Source organism: Xiphias gladius, chromosome 24 (genome assembly GCF_016859285.1).
Source record: "Xiphias gladius isolate SHS-SW01 ecotype Sanya breed wild chromosome 24, ASM1685928v1, whole genome shotgun sequence".
Lineage (NCBI taxonomy): Eukaryota > Metazoa > Chordata > Actinopteri > Istiophoriformes > Xiphiidae > Xiphias > Xiphias gladius.
Window position 1 is genome coordinate 837825 of NC_053423.1, and position 17105 is coordinate 854929.

The 17105-nt window shown below is 40.3% G+C and overlaps 1 protein-coding gene across 1 annotated transcript in view; it reads right to left on the reverse strand.

The window, feature by feature from the left end:
• The window catches only part of bag6l (BCL2 associated athanogene 6, like), a 30437-nt gene that overhangs the window by 8309 nt on the left and 5023 nt on the right, over nt 1-17105 (reverse strand). Inside the window, exons 7-16 of the mRNA XM_040121805.1 lie at nt 15978-16206; nt 13354-13416; nt 12888-13198; nt 12317-12395; nt 11257-11540; nt 10288-10537; nt 9890-10059; nt 6918-6971; nt 6691-6793; nt 98-222 (exon numbers count right to left, since the gene is read on the reverse strand). Coding sequence (XP_039977739.1) covers nt 98-222; nt 6691-6793; nt 6918-6971; nt 9890-10059; nt 10288-10537; nt 11257-11540; nt 12317-12395; nt 12888-13198; nt 13354-13416; nt 15978-16206 — 1668 coding nt within the window. The remainder of the gene's footprint in view (nt 1-97; nt 223-6690; nt 6794-6917; nt 6972-9889; nt 10060-10287; nt 10538-11256; nt 11541-12316; nt 12396-12887; nt 13199-13353; nt 13417-15977; nt 16207-17105) is intronic.

Genomic DNA, 17105 nt, shown 5'->3' on the forward strand with positions numbered 1-17105 from the left:
ACATAGAGAGGCATAGAAACATGAAGTACCATACAGCGATTGACTTGCATCACATGAGTACTCTATAATGGTGTGGTTATAAATGTTATATACTAACAATGCGGTGGTTGATGACTGCAGTAAGAGCTCTCTGTTCTCCTCCAAGGCAGTATAGGTTTAGAGCCAGACACTCAAACAGGCCCTGTGTGCACAGTAACAGCAGACGAGGGCCAAACGTGTGATCTGCACCAACGAAAAGCCAAGACAGAAAACCACTCACATCTCGTCATCTTGATGTCATTGGTCTTACAGCTAAAAAAATATTTAGATGACAACAGATTCCTAGTCTTAACACAATTAACAATATGAAAATATCCTGAACATGAAAAAATTAGCTTAAAGTTTTAAATCATAAGTTAAAAGTGGGTTCATTGCTCACACTCATCATGCGTCAGAGTAGGCAATCAGTCCTAATTAGTAAACAATTCTCAGTGACACTTACTTTCAGGGTTAAGATTAGCATTAATCACCTTTCTCAACTAATGTAATCACTCTTACATGTGCTGTTATTTAAGGGAGCTCCAAAGGAGTCTTAGAATTTTAGGAGCTGAAGGAGATGGAAGTCAGGCAGAAACAATCCATGCGAGGAGAAATGGCTTAGAACGCTTACTGACAATTACAAAAACTGAATCATTCCTCTGTGAGCATGGTGTCTCTGAAGAATCTGCTGTGCAACAGACAACAATTTCTGCAGCAATCAAACTTTGCTTTTACAGGTCTTCAGATAATGCATACAAGTCAAGGGTCCTTAAATTGCCTCAAGGATCATATCATGCACCTGAATCAAATTATCCACTACAGTATTCTCATTTGTATATATATTTATTTTTTAGGACAAGTAAGGTCCCTACTAATATTTTGACTAAGTCTACCCTTCAAATGGTGGATTAGTAAATGTAATAAATTAATAAATCATGTAAACATGATGAGATTAAAGCTTTTTATTTATTGAAAGCTATTTAAATTGGTGTTTTATTGGATTCAAATCTGTTGACTGGGGATGCAACTGAAGTACACCGAACTCATTGTCAGGTTCAGGAAACCAGTTTGAGATGACTTTTGCTTTGTTACATGGTGCTTTATCATGTTGGAAGTAGCCATTAGAAGATGGTAAATTGTGGCGATAGTTGTTTGATGCTCAAGGAATTCCATGAGTGCATTATTAGATGGTGAGCAACTTTGGCTTTTCTTGCCCTTTAAAGCCGCAGCAGCGGCCTCTACTCCGGCTGCTGCTGCTCATCTAGCCATCGTATCTCCTGCTGCTACATACGCCATCCTGGCTCTTGCTCTGGGCTAAACCAAAATCCCTGAGTAGCTGCTCCACTTCATTACACCTGGAGCATTTGAAGGTGGTTGGTGACCACATAAGGAGGGGATGACTTTCTCTTCCCTCATCTCGTGTTCCCGCAACACAGGACATCCAGCTGGGTGAACCATTTTTGACATCCTTTCATTGTCAGCTAATTTCTCTGCAAGTCCACCTCGCAATGGGAATAAAGTTGCAGCTGCATCTCCATCACAAGGTGTTTCTGCTGGTCTGGAGGCCCTGGAGGAAGAGTCGGCTGTCCAGCAACAGAGGTCACAGCGCAAGGCTCCATCCCACCACAGCCATATTGAGACTGCAACCAGTCTGGTAACCTGCATGGCTGCTGTCTGCTCCCGCAGCCCCCATCAAAAGGTGCTGTCTTCCCCCTCAACTCTCATTATAGGTGACTCGGTCATCAATCATGTGAGAGTCAGCAGAACACACGCTCTCTGCTTCCCTTGTGCTACTGTATAAGACATTGCTGATAAAATCCCAGGCATTTTAAATTCTTATCCCGATGCTGCCAGGGTCCTTGTTCATGTCGGTTTGAACAACATCAAGCAGACCCACAGCAATGTTTATTTGTCCGATCCAATCCCCACTCACGGTCGTGGCATGGGGTGCTTCATGCAGCTGCTCAGCCTCAACACATGGTTCGCGTCTGCCTGTTACACCAATAGCGTGAACTTCGTTGATAATTTCAACCTCTTTTGTAAATGTGGTCACCTCTACGGTGCAGATAGTCTCCACCTAAACAGAGCTACAGCATGGGTGCTTTCTATCAATTTAGAATACAGCGTCCTTCATCCCTGTTCTTCCATACACACCTGATGCCCATCAAAGTATCACGTTCAGTCCGGTTGTTGACCTATATGATTGACTGTTCATATCTCACGCCCCCCTCCACAAACATCCACCTCTGGCTATTCATCGAGTGCTGTCTCCCATGTTAGCTCCCCGCACAAGCCTCAGCCATCATTAATCCTATCTCCAAACTGTTTCCCAATACAGACAATTATTAGGCACAGGCCTTCCTGTCAATGTTCTGCTGTGCATGTTGGCTCAGACCAATGGTACCTGCGCTGCATGGATCAGTTGCATGTTGTTAGCATTGGGTCCTCGCCCCTCAGGATTGAGCTGTTGAATGCTCACGCCATTGTAAATAAATCCTTTATACTGGATGATTTATACACTTCAAAAACCCTGGATTTTCTGATTCTAATCGAGACTTGGCAGAGGACTATGGATTATGGCCTTCTAATTGAACTGCGCCCGCCTGATTGTCCTTTTTCTGCACTCCAGGGTCCTCAGGCTGGGGTGGAGGATTCGCTGTGGACTTCAGGAACAGTTTTCAGAGTTGGACTGTGAGCACTGGAGTTTTCTCCACTTTTGAATTGCAGATAACTAAAGGAGGTCATTCTGATCCCTTTAATTGCATTTTAATCTACCTTTCCCCTGGTTTTAAGAGTTCTTTTATATCAGATTTCAGTAATTCTTTTCATCCTCCATCATAAGCTAAGTCTCTTGCAGCTTTACAGTTGATTGGTAAATGTCATTGAGTCTTTAATTTTATTCAACACGTCTGGTCCCCCACTCATTGAGGTGCATACTCTGGACCTTGATTTTACACATGGTTTAAATCTTGACTGTATTTTTTCTGGAGAGCTGCCTGTCACTGACCATTATTGCGTTTTTTTCAAACTGTCTTTTAACATACATTTTCTGCCCAGTAAACGTCTCAAGTCCTCTCATGTCTTAAATCACCTCACTGCTGTTTTCTGCAGCTTTTGGCCCAAAAGTAGTGTTGTCTTCTCATGCACACATAGCCTGTTTAGTCTGGATTGTTTCTCTCCCATTTCCCTGCAGGAACTCAATTAGCGAGTGGGCAGAATGAAATCTTCCTCCCTGTTGATATTTCAACAGGATATAAGTTTTTGCCAACCAGCTCACTGCTGTGTTGACTGAACATCACATTAAGATATAGTCTAGTTTCCTTCAGAGGCATTCCACCGAAACCGCTCTCCTCAGAGTCTCCAATGACATAATGATGTCTTCTGATGGGGATGAGTGTTCCATTTTGGTGCTGCTGAATCTTAGTGCAACTTTCGACACTTTGGATCACAGAATCATGACTGAAAGGCTTAGGCAGTGGTGGGTGAGTGTCTCTAGGAGTGCCCTGGCCTGTTTTTCCTCGTATCTCTCGGTTAGGAGTTTTTTTTTCTGCGTCACTTGGTCCCTACAGGTGTGATAATGCTGCTCTGTCCTATGGTATTCCTCAGGGTTCTGTCTTGGGTCCTACACTTTTGCTTTATAAATACATATATTATATACTCGGGTCACATTATTACCAAAATGATTACCAAATTCTCAGGTATATCCTATCACTGTTATACACATATTCAGCTGTGTGTCTCCTTTAAGCCTGATAACACCGAAAAACCCTGTTTTGCACAACTGTGTGATTGACATTAAGGACTGGATGTTCTACAACTTCTTACAGCTAAACACAGATAAGACGGAGGTCCTAATCATCACTCCAGATAGTATAGCTACTAAAGTTGCCCCTTTCCTCAGTTATATGGTCAAATATAAGGAATTTCTGTGAAATCTTTGATCAAGCTATGCATTTCGATTACCGTATTAAATCACTGACCCATACATGTTTTTAAAGATAACAAATATCACAAAGCTTAGGTCTGTTGTGTCACAACCTGAGCGGGAGATGATAATTCACAATTTTGTGTCCTTCCAGCTTGACTACTGTTTTCCCTTTTCACCTGTCTTGGCAAATCATCTCTTAATTATCTATAAATGGTCCAGGATGCTGCTGCTAGGCTGTTAACCAGATCCAGCTGGACGACACACATCACACCCCTTTGAAATTCTTCACATTGGCTTTCCATCAGGTTTAGGATATAAAATAAGTTACCATAGTAATACTCGGTAGGGCCTCCCTTTGCTCTCAAAACATTCCATTCCATAAGATGTGGGAGACACTCCTTTGAGATTCTTGTCCATGTTGACAAGACTGCATCACATCCTTTCTGCAGATTTGTCAGCTGTAGATTCATTCTACCAATCTTCCTTTCTACCAGAACGGAAAGGTGTTCTGTTGGATTCAGATCTGGTGACTGGGGAAGCCACTGAAATACACTGAACTCATTCTTGTGTTCATGAAACCAGTTTGATCTGACTTTTTCTTTGTGACATGGTGCATTATCTTGCTGGGAGTAGCCATTAGAAGATGGGTAAATTGTGGCCATAAAGGGATGAAAATGTTCAGCAACAATGCTCTGATAGGCTGTAGCATTCAAACCATGACTGATGATATTAAGGGAATACATTACGCACACCACCACCAGTTTAGACTATTGACACAAAGCAAGTTGGGTCCATGGATTCATGCAGTCCATTTCTGACCCTACCATCTGCATGCCACCATCCACAGAAATCCAGATTCATCAGACCAGGCTATGTTTTTCCAGTCTTTCGTTCCACTGTCCAGTTTTGTGCCCAACTGTCCAGTTTTCAGCTCAGATTTATTTTCTTGACTGACAGGACTGGAACCCGATGAGATCTTCCCCCGTTGTAGCTCATCCACCTCAAGGTTGGATGTGTTGTGCATTCTGATATGCTTTTCTGCTAACCATTGTTGTAATGATTGGTTATCTGAGTTACTGTAGCCTTTCTGTCAGCTCCAACCCCTTTGGCCATTCTCCTCTGACCTCTTTCATCAACAAGGTGTTTGTCGGCAGATCTACCGCTCTCTCGATGCCTTTTGTTTTTTGCACCAATCTGAGTAAACTTAAAGTTTCAGATATACTGAGACCAGCCCAACAATCGAGCAACTGTCAACTGTCACTGAGATAACACTGTTTTCTCCATTTTGATGGTGAGGCCCTTGAACTGAAGCCCTGAACTGTATCTTCATGATTTTATGCATTGCACTGTTGCCAAATGATTGGCTGAGTGGATAATTGCATGAACAAGCAGTTGTACAGGTGTTCCTAATAAAGCGCTCTTTGAGTGTAGATCAGTTATATTAGTTACCTTGGTAACTTGTCTGTACACATGAAGACTAAAGCTATTTTCTGCATTTCAGAATATTCAACTGTCTGATAATTTAGATCAGAACTGTCAGGAAAACTACTAGTCTTTAATTAAATTTCAGCGTGATTCCAAGGAGGGATTCTAAGATGCTGTATGAATACGGGCCTACTTGTAGCAGTCATTATTAAAGTCAACCAATTAGTAAAAACAGTGTCACCTTAGAGTAGGACTGAGAGCGATGAAGCTTCCTACACTGACTTTCAGCAAGGAACAGGATGACACTTAGGAGAGTGGGCCAGTGCTATTTTACCACACTCACACTGTAAAGTAGAAATCAACATCACGTGTTGTAGTTTATGAAAAAATTTCAAATCCAGGAAAAAGCACAACTTTTTTATGTGTAGGTTTTATGAGTTCTGGTAAATTATACATTACTGAGTTATCCACGCCATGTATATGATAATATGATGCCAAAATTTATAAATAGCTTAAATCTTATAGTGATGTTTACCAATAAACCATTTGCACTAGGCTGTAAGTAAAGATGATGAGTCACTCACAAAGATTAAATAACATCTAAATTGTAAACTTGTATGCAGCTTGTTTTTCCATAACTTGTTGCTGAGTGGTGGGAACAGAATGAATCTATGCATTATCTGAAGAGGTGTACAGGTGATCTAAGTTTGATTTGATACTGCAGAAACTGCTGGTTGTGACAGAATCATCACTGTTTCAAAACTGTATTTTCTCTTTCGCTGATGTTTCGAGGAGCTCGGTGTATATAGAAAATATGTTTTCTCCTTTACAACCCACAGTAGGACTGCCAAAGAAATGATTGAATTTTTTGCTGAAATGGTAACTTTAAGTAAGCTCAAAGTCATCAGTGAACATTTACTTATACAGGATCCTGTTGTTCATAACAGGTTAGGACACCTCTTGAGGTCTCCTAAATTACAGCAACTACATCAGTCATTTTTCAAGTTAAGAAATTTGATAAAAGGGTTTTTCTCCTAATCCGAAAAGTTCACTTCAGTAAGGACTGATTTCCTGCTTTGGGATGCTTGACAAAAATGGACCTAGAGCTTTGAAAGGATGATACCATGACAACTCATCAGTGACTGTTAATTAAAATACTATTACCATTGCCTATAGGGTCACTTTGTCTTCAGCCTGTTTTCTAGGTCACTGACTACAGCTCAGTCACAGAGGAGGAGAATATAAGCAGAGGATGATTGATAACCAGTTTACTCTGGAGCCGGGTGATCAGCCACTGACTTCCCTACTAACTTACTTACCGTTGCAGCGCATGATATGTGAGGCCATGTGTGTCAACTGCTGTCTGAGGAATGACATATTGGTCTGAACGATGTCAACTCCTTCTCGCACTGTCACTGTAGCCTAGACACAACAAACACAACTCACTTATGTCCATTGCTACATACTGTACCTAGCACACAGCACAGTACATTAGGTGGACTGCAGTAGTCTGCGTGAGTTTGTGTGTGAAAGAGGTTGTCCTTACAAAGCTCTCAGCTATGTACTCCTCCAGTCTGTTGGTGAGGTCCTCAGCTGCAGTCTGAAGAGAGGACAATGTGTTAAAGCCTTAAATTTTAAATTTAAGTTTGAACTGGGTATAAAAACATAAACCAAGACTAAACTGGTTGCCAAAAGCTGATCAAATGTGTGCTTTCCCATGTCCTAACCAATGCAATATAGCTCCAGGAAGAATTATCATTCCGTGTGGCAACAGAAAACTGATTGCATGGTTCTAATTGGCTTCTCAAAGTTTTCCTGTTTCTATAACTTTTATTAAAAAGATTATAGAAAAAACATCACAAATACAAAGCTTGGAGAATTTATTATTTGCTGAGATCACTGGTGTGTTCTTAAAGGATAGGTTCACATCTTTTTCAAATATTTAAAAAAACATTTTTGTTTGGTGTAATCATCATCAAAGTTTTTTCGAAGCTAATACGAGGCTTCAGCCGTCTGAATTAGACAAATCAAGATCTTACAAATTTACTGTATTTTTAGTGCAAAATTCCCCCTTTATTTTTTCCCATACAGTGTTTCCTTGTTGAGCTGCAGTTTAGGGAGAGTAACAAAGGCTTTGAACAGCTCGATTTGGTCAGTTATTCCATTCTTCCTGGCAGATCCTTTCAAGCTATGTAAGATTGGACGGGAAGCATCTGTGAACTGCAATCTTCAGCTCTCTCCCCAGATGTTCTATGGGATTTCCAGCGTGTTCTGGGTCTATCCTGGGGTCTCCTACCAGTTGGATGTGCCCAGAGGACCTCCAATGGAAGGCATCCAGGATGCATCCTAATCAGATGCCCAAACCACCTCAACTGGCTCCTTTCAACGTGAAGGAGCAGCAGTTCTACTCCAAGGTCCCTCTGGATTTCGGAGCTCCTTACCTTATCTCTAACAGTGAGCACAGCCACCTTGTGGAGGAAACTCATTTCAGCTGCTCGTATCCACGATCTCATTCTTTCGGTCACTACCCAAAGCTTGTGACCGTAGGTGAGGGTCGGAACGTAGACTGACTGGTAAATTGAAAGCTTTGCTTTTTGGCTCAGCTCCCTCCTTACCACAACAGTCCAGTACAACGCCTGCCTTACTGCTGCTGATGCACCGATCCACCTGTCAATCTTCCACTCCATCCTACTCTCACTCGGCAACAAGACCACGGGATACTTAAATTCCTTCACTTGGGGAAGAAACTGTCCCAACCTGAAAGGAGCAATCCAGTTTCCGGCAGAAAACCATGGCATCAGACTTGGCGGTGACTCTCAACCCAAAAGCTTCATTCCACAGTTCAGTGTGTTCCGAAGGTCATGGGCTGATGAGGCCAAATGCTTCCTCATTGTCACAAGTACAGACAAATAAAATATGCTTAACTTCACAACACAGAAACAATTATTACCTTTTGTGTCTTTATTTAACATACACATTTAACATTCACAGTGCTGGTGGCATAATTAAGTGAATCCTTGGATTTAATAACTTTCAAACCTTCTTTGGTAGCGATAACCTCAAACAAGCACTTTAAGTAGCAGCGGATCAAACTTGCACAATGTTCAGAAGGAATTTTGGACTATTATTCCTCATAGAATTGCTTCAGCTCAGCCATATTCTTAGTATTTCTGGTGTGAATGGCTCACTGAGGTCAATCCACAGCATCTCTATTGGGTTAGGGCCTGGGCTCTTCATGGGTTACTCCAAAAAGGCGATTTTTTTTTTATTTGAAGTCATTCTGTAGTAGAATTGCTTCATTTTTAGGGTGACTGTAGTGCTGCATCACTCAACTTCAACTGAGATTCAGCTGGTGGACAGCCGCCATGATATTATCCTGTAAGATACCTCGATAAACGTGGGAATACATTTTTCCCCACAATGACAAGTTGTCCAGACCCAGAGGCAGCAAAGCAGCCCCAAATTGTGATGCTCCTTTCACCGTACTTCAAACATTATAAAACACTTTCAAAACATTTTGCCCTGTAGTAGCTTGGAGAGTCAAGCTGGCCTTTTGGTAAACTTCAAGCACACTCCAGGAAGTGTTAGTGTGAGTGTGCAGTGGTTTCCTCCATGGAGTCCTGCCATGGACACCATGCTCTATGCAGCAATGCTCCATGATTTATGTATGGTAGACTCACAAACAGAGATGTTAACCAGCTCCAATGATTCCTTTAAGCCTTTAGCTGTTACTCTGGGCTTCTTTTTTACCTGTATTGGGGTCATCTTAACTGGGCGCCCACTTCTATGGAGAGTAGCCACAGAAAGAAATCTTCCTCATTTATAGACAGTTAGACTCTTTGAGATGACTTTGTAACCCTTTCCATCTTTATGCAAATCAACAATTCTTTGTGCTAACTCTTTTGAGATATTCTCTTTTGTGAGGCAGGGTTCACCTCAGCACATGCATCTGGTGAATAGGAAACTCAAAATGAGTGTTTTTTTTTTTAAATAATTCAAAGCAGCTTAAACCCACACACCCAATCCGGTTTAACTGACTGGACCACAGGTTTGCTTTTGTTGATGTCTTTAGCCTGTTTGTTGTGTTTGTTCATTATTGTAACTTACATGAAGATCTGATCATATTTTAAGGCAGATTTATAAATAAATGCAGGTAATTTCAAAGGGTTTACTTTTTCTTGACACTCTTACTGCATCAGTTAATAATATTCACACTGATAGAGCTGCTACAGATTAAAAACAGCCTCCATATCAGCCTCCATATTAGCAATATTTCTCAGGTATCTGATGTCCCATATGCAGGGCATAATGGTACCTAGGAAAAGATACTGTTTTTATGTCAGACTTAGATACCCATCATTCATCAATACTCAATAAACAAATGGTTTGAACGAGGCTAATGCCATGTCTACTGCATGTCTACACAGCGCAAAACTGTGCTTTTAATAGGAATTAAGTAACCAATCAAGTAGCTCAGTGTGTGAACAAATAGTGAGGAACTCTCTCTATAGTACTTACAGCTATGTTAGCATCACTGGACTCTTGGCCCTGGAGGTAGTGTTCTGTGAAGAAGTCAGTAAGCTGGGGCTGGATGCGGCTCAGAGGCTGGGCATTCCCATGAAGCAATAGCACCATATCCACCATAGAGAAGCTCTGACATACCAGGGACAGCAGGTCACCAAAGAACCCTGCCAGGGTGAGAGCTAGTTTATCAGTATATCAATAGCAATGATGGCAAATGGTGTGAAACTTGAATGCATTTAGAATTAGTTCTAAGAATGTATTAGGATGGTCATATGATTTCACTGTTTTGGCCTGATTCCAGAAGATTGGATTTGAAATGATACAGTGAGTATGAAGAAGTTAGTGTTGATTAAAAGGTGCAGTCATATTCATTCTCCTGTTTTGTGACTCACCTACAGCATCTCCAGAGCCAGGACTGAACAGGTTGCTGGTCTGGGACAGTCTCTGGATAAATTGTGCAATACTCTCTCTGTTGCCCTGTTGTGCCCCGAGAGAGCTCATCATGGTGGACAGCACTCCCTGTACAATGCCAGTGAACAGTTCCGGGCTCAGAGAGTCTGCACTGGCATCGCTGCTGGCCCGGAGCGGGGCAGTACTGGTGGACGGGGGGAGGGCTGGGCCACCAGGGCTACTGGCAGGTGGCTAGGCAGAAAAAAACAAACGTTTTTAATCAACATGTTCATGGCTCTGTTCAGCTACAAACAAACCTGTACACATCAAGAGTTTGGTAACATTTTAGAATACAGTCTGCAACGTACAGCATAATTCTTCCCAATTTACAGTGTAATTCCTTTTTATTAACAGTGTACCAGGTACAGTATGTACTGGTACAATCTTGAGGATGATTTAAAAGTATAAAAGTGTGTAGTACAGTTTAGGACTTCCAAAGAATGCTCACAAACTATGTAACAGATAAATGTATAATATTGGTTTGATATCCCTTCATGCTTTGTGTATAAGACGAATATGTTTTAGTTTGTTGATCTGTTGATACAGTATATTGTACTGACAAAATGTACCAGTGTGCCTAACTAACATTTATTTATTGTCTGGACTGTGTAGGTTGTTCATAAATTTTCAAATGCTTGTATTACCAGAAGGGTAATCAGAAAGTTAAAGCCTACAACTTTTTGGTTGCTGCTATAATCTCCTTCTGCTATAGTGTCCTTTTGACATTGATTATTTGTTTTGGGGATGTTTTTAGTTTTCTTTATTATCTACTTTAACATAAAGAATTAAATAAGAATGGCCAATCAATAATTCAAAATGTAACATTTTCTGGCCCTACTATGACAGGTAAGAGCCATTTAGAATCAGGTGAAGCCCTGCATGTCATCATTTTCTTGTATATATGAACTCACCGGTGTGAAGTCTGACATGCCCTGGAAGAAGCCAGGCATCCCCGGTAGTGTCACAGTGATGGAGGGAGTTGGTCCAAAGCTGAGACCCCCTGGCTCCCGGCCCAGATTTCCCTCTGGACTGCCTTCTGCTGGCTGGCCCATGGAGGTTGTACTTGTGGTGTGGGTGGATGTCTGTCCAGAGGTGTTGGCAGAGGGAGGGGGAGACATGTTGGAGGATACAGAAAAAGAGGAGGTAGAGAAGGAGGACTGAGAGCTGGTCGAAGAGGATGTGGAAACAGTATCACCTGGAGGAGTTAAAAAAAAAAAAAAAAACAGGAAAAAATAAGAAAAGCCCAACCAATACTAGCTTTTTGAGACCAATACTGATATTAATATTATAGAGTTAAAAAAAATCTGATCATGGTATAATGGCCAGTAGTATTTTTTTTTTTTTTTAAATAAAAGCATAATAAAATAAAGAGTCCTGATACGGATCCCTTGGATCAATTTTTTTATGAATTGTTACCAAGACAACTGAGTGGGACATTTTACAGAAAAATCAACACGTCAGTGCTCTCTGGTGGACAAACTGTGGGATGGAGACACTGTTTCAAAATTACTTCAGACCTAGTCTGGAATTTTTGTACTGCAATTTTTGAGACTTATCAGCTGACATATACACTATTTATTTTGACCATACCCTATGGTCTTCTCTCACGAACGGATCTTGCTTAGGTGTCATGACCCAAGTATGAAATTTGGTCATGTCATAACAGGTGGTTGTATCTGGGGAGGAAATCAAACATGACGATACCTGAGCAATTTCCATTTGCTAAATACGGCCAATGAATATGGTCAAAAGGTCTAGAAGAGGATAGCGTTTGAAAATTGAGTGCAGAATATTTTAATCAGAGACAATCATTAGAAGATAATGTCAATATGAGAATCAATAACAACATCTGTCTGCAGGCATGATCTGCATTTTAGGCCATTACTGACTGACTTTACTATCTGTATTACAGAAAAAAAAGAACATTGGGTGTGTTAGCTGCTCTAACTATAAAAATCAGTTGACACTGACCTTGCTGCCCTGGCATCAGGAGCTGTCCGACCAGGCCACTGATCATCTGGGTGAGGGAGGAGGGAGCCAGAGGTGTGCCCTGCTCACGGAGGGGTAAAGGAGGCATATATAAAAGAGGAGCTATTTGCTTATTGCATGCATGGGTGCGCACATTGTAATTCATTCAAATGAACTGCATCTCATTCGAACTTTATTCAAACTTTATCTTTGGAAAAGCAACACCCCAATGATAAATTAGATTATCGTTTAGTCAACTGACAGAAAATTAACTGGCAACTCGAGTCACTGTTTAAGTTTCTCAAATTTGAAAAAATTTGCTCTTATTCCATATAGTAAATTTAATATTTCTGTGTTATGGACTGTTTGTCTGACAAAACAAGATATTTGATGACATTAACCTGGGCTCTAGAAAATTCTGAAGGGTATTTTAAACTGTATTCTGACTTAATATTGAAAAAACAATGAATCAGTTCATCAAGAAAATATCTATCATATTAATCAATTATGAAAATAATTATTAGTTATAGCCCTAGATGTAGCTAAGTCTCTAACCAATCTTTGCTGGTGTTACCTGTCCTGCCTGCTGGCCAGCTGTGGGTACTGTAGCCCTCAGGTTGATGGTGGTTTCCCTGGTTCCCACAGGCTGAGGGATCCGAGGGGAGAAGGATGGTCTGGTGATGACCACCCTGGCCTGAGCAGGGTGGGGGGGCTGTGGGGAAACAGTCGCCTCAACACTGGGTGTTGAGCCAGGGCCAGACACCGTCTGTGCTGGGTGGCCTGCTGAGGCTGCAGCAGCCATAGAAACGGCTTGGTGGGAGATCTGGTGCACAATGGCCTGCATGAACTCAGGGGGCAGTCCTGGGAAGTGGACAGGTGTCACTCCTGGTTACAGAGAGAGGTTTGTCCTGAAAAACTGATCTTTGAGTATATCTACTTAAAATTCATCTGACCCAAAGTGTCTAAAGAAATTAATTACTGCAAGGAAGAGACAGCTATTACCAAAGCAACAAACTTCCCCATCACAGACCAGCACTCACCGGGCTGTCCGGGACCTGCACCATTTGGCTGTCCTGGAGCGTGAGATCCAGCAGCTGATTCACCTGTTCAATACAACAAGAGCAGAAATCAGCTTCACAGTGAGAGTACAAGAAGCATGGTGGGGAGAGAGGTTGGTGCTACACTCAAACAGAACAAGAAAGGGTTGGTCATGGCCACTGCTTCAAATATGATATATACATTATATATAACTTTAAAATCACATATCTGCTTTTCAATAATGTATAGGATTACTTTCCCTTACAGGCTTGAGATCAAGTGCAGTTTAAGCTCATGAAATAATGTGTGCTGTGTTGTATCAACTCCTGTGAATTTCTCATGTCAAATGAACAGATATGTTGGCTAGTTTTCCTTTTAGATTGTGACAGCTCACACAATGGAGTGACAGGACAGAGGAACGACCTGTGACCAGGGGCAGACATGTGCCTTGTATGGGATATTTGGCTTTTGGCATCCAGTGAATTCACAGACCAAATACACTAAAACCACTTGTTATAATTATTGTAACTCTGTAGCTACAGTTAGGTCCATTAGTATTTGGACAGTGACACAATTTCCGTAATTTTATCTGTACACCACCACATGGATTTGAAATGTAGCTGTCAAGATAAGACTGAAGTGTAGACTTTTAGCTTAATTTGAAGGGGTTTAACAAAAATATCGCATTAACCCGTTAAGAATTACAGCCATGTCTATACATAGTCCCTCATTTTCAGAGGCTCAAAAGTAATTGGACAATTCAGTTGATTAATTGCATAGCAGGTGAAGCCTGTCCCCTCGTTATTTCATGACAAAATATGCAGATAAAAGGTCCAGAGCTGATTCCAAGTGTTAAATTTGCATTTGGTAGCCGTACATTCTTAAAAAGAAGGAATGCACTGGCAAGCTCAGCAATACCAAAATGCCTAGAAGACCACAGAAGACAACTAAAGTGGATGAAAATACTTTCCTTGGTGAGGAAAAACCCTTCACAACATCTAGCCAGGTCAGAAAGTAGGTGTATCATTGTCAAAGTCTACAATCGAAAAACACCTTCATGAATGTAAATACAGAGGCATGTAAATACACAAGGTGTAAACCACTGGTAACACTCAAGAAAAAGAGAGGCCAGATTAGACTTTGCCAGAAGTCCTAAAAAAAGCCTGCCCAGTGTGGAACAAGAGTCTTTGAACGGATGAAACCAAGATTAATTTGTACCAGAATGATGGTAAGAGAAGAGTATGGAGAAAGAAAGGAACGACTCATAATTCAAAGCAAACCACATCATTTGTCAAACATGGTGGAGGCAGTGTTATGGCATAGGAATTAATGACTAGCAATGGAACTGGGTTGCTGGTGTTTAATGATGATGGGAGTGCTGGTAGAAATAGTAGGATGAATTTGGAAGTTTATAGGGCTATACTACCTGCTCAGATACAGCCAAATGCTGCAAAACTGATGACTGAGGACGGTGCTTCACAGATGGATAATGACCCAAAACATACTGCAAAAGCAACGCAAGAGCTTCTAAAGTCAAAGAAATGGAATATTCTTCAACGGCCAAGTCAATCATCTGACCTCAATCCAATTGAGCATGCCTTTTACTTACTGAAGACAAAATTGAGGGCAGAAGACCTACAAACAAGCAGCAACTGAAGTCGGCTGCAGTAATGGGCTGGCAAAGCATCTCAAGGGAGGAAAGTCCGTATTAGGTGTAGTTCATGGGTTCCAGACTTCAGGCAATCATTGACTGCAAAGGATTTTTCATCCTAGTATTAAAAATAATAATTTTATTTATAATAATGTTATATTGACCAGTCACTTTTGAGCCTCTGAAAATGATGGACTATGTATAAATATGGCTGTAATTTTTAAACGGTTAATGCAATATTTTTGTTAAACCCCTTAAATTTCAAATTCACTGTGGTAGTGTAGAGAGGCAAAGTTCCAAAATTGTGTCACCGTCCAAATACTTATAAACCTAACTGTATATCTCCAATGTTAGTGAAGTAGTATATACTAGGGTTGAGAGGGAAATAAACAACTGAATAATTAACATTAAAAAATAAAGAGTGTAACCACTGTTTTAGAAAATTGTTTTTTTTATATATTACCTACATGCATTATATCTTTGTCACTGGGAATACTGTTTTATATAATTTATGTAGAGGTAATGTATATTCCCCTTTTTGTCTTTTTGAACTCTCTCTACACTTCACTGTTCATTGTTATTTGTGCATCACTTGTGCAAATATATAAAATCCTAATAAAATACTTGTTTTATCAATTTTTATATCCACATTAATTTATTTCTGTAATAATTTATGTCCTGACATATTTTTTCCCTTTTTTAATATTTTCATATTCATTTCTGTATTTATTTCTTTCCACAATAATTTATAACTGCTATTGCAGATAATCTTCACAGTAAGAGGTTCATTGTTTCATTTGTCTGACTGACTAGGATGCAGCACTTTCACACGCTCTGCTTCATCAGTCCATGTCTTTCATAATTCCTATTTAAATACATGGGATAATGGCTCTGTCAGACAAATCACAGAAGCCCATGTGGCCATAGTACTAACATGTGTAGTCAGGTTCTATGATGAAATGGCAGCACACATACCATCAATGTTCATCTGCATCATGACAACAGGCTCCATGGTCTGGTGGGTGATCCGGATCACTCTGGGACCTCCCTGTCCTTGTTGAGAAGTGGTCCTGTTTGACTGAATAGGAGGAGCCTGGTCGGTAGCCTGTTGCACTGATTGGCCAGTGCCCTGAGAGGGCTGGCGTTGTCCTTCAACTGCCTGTCTTCCATTAGATGTCATGGTTACTGTTGTCCCTAAGTTTATCTGGAGGAGAAACACATGTTTACTTCATGGTCCAGTAGGACCAACAGATGTTGTAATATAAAGTTTGAAAATATAACTAAGTAATGTACAAAGTTGTCTAAAGTTGGCTAGAGGAATCTAAAGGTAACTCTTTATGGATATTGCTTAGAGACATATTATTGACATATTAGAGGCATATTATACACATATTATTGTTTATATACATATCATTTAAGCAGCTAGTAAATAAATATATACTGTAGATCCAACCACAGGTCTGATTTATTTAGCTAATTAGCCAGATTTCACACAGTATCACCAATCTGTACCTGTGTAAGTAACTTTGTGTGTCACATGTATTAAACAGTTCCGCCATGTTCGTGGTCTTGACCTCAAGTCAGGAGGTGATATACATTAAATGAAGATAAGGAGAAGGAGAACAATAAGTTTTGTTTTATTATAATTATAATATAAAATAAGAACACCAGTGTCTTTCCCACAATAACAGTAAGTAAGTTTAAAACACTTTAAAATTTGATAAAAATAGCTATATCACAATATAAATAAGCAAGAAGGTAGGCATTATGTGTCTCTGGCTACCTAAAGAGGAGGTTAGGTTGCAAGTTAAGCCATTATTAGAAAATCTTCCCTAATTACATTTTATTTATTTGTAAAATCAAGAAAATTGGTAGAAATGCAATTTATACTGCACACTAGCAGTCGTTTGAATTACCTGAAATTTCAATTGCAAATAATCAGTACTTCTAAATATCTCTTTTTCTCTTTAAAGAAGGCCAGTTTAACCCAATTCACTAAAATTCATATTTGTTGTCCAAAAAAAATTAAGTATAGAAGTATTTATGTATATTCAGTATACGTATGTATATTGAGTTAATTTAATGTGCCTCACGGATTCCTTT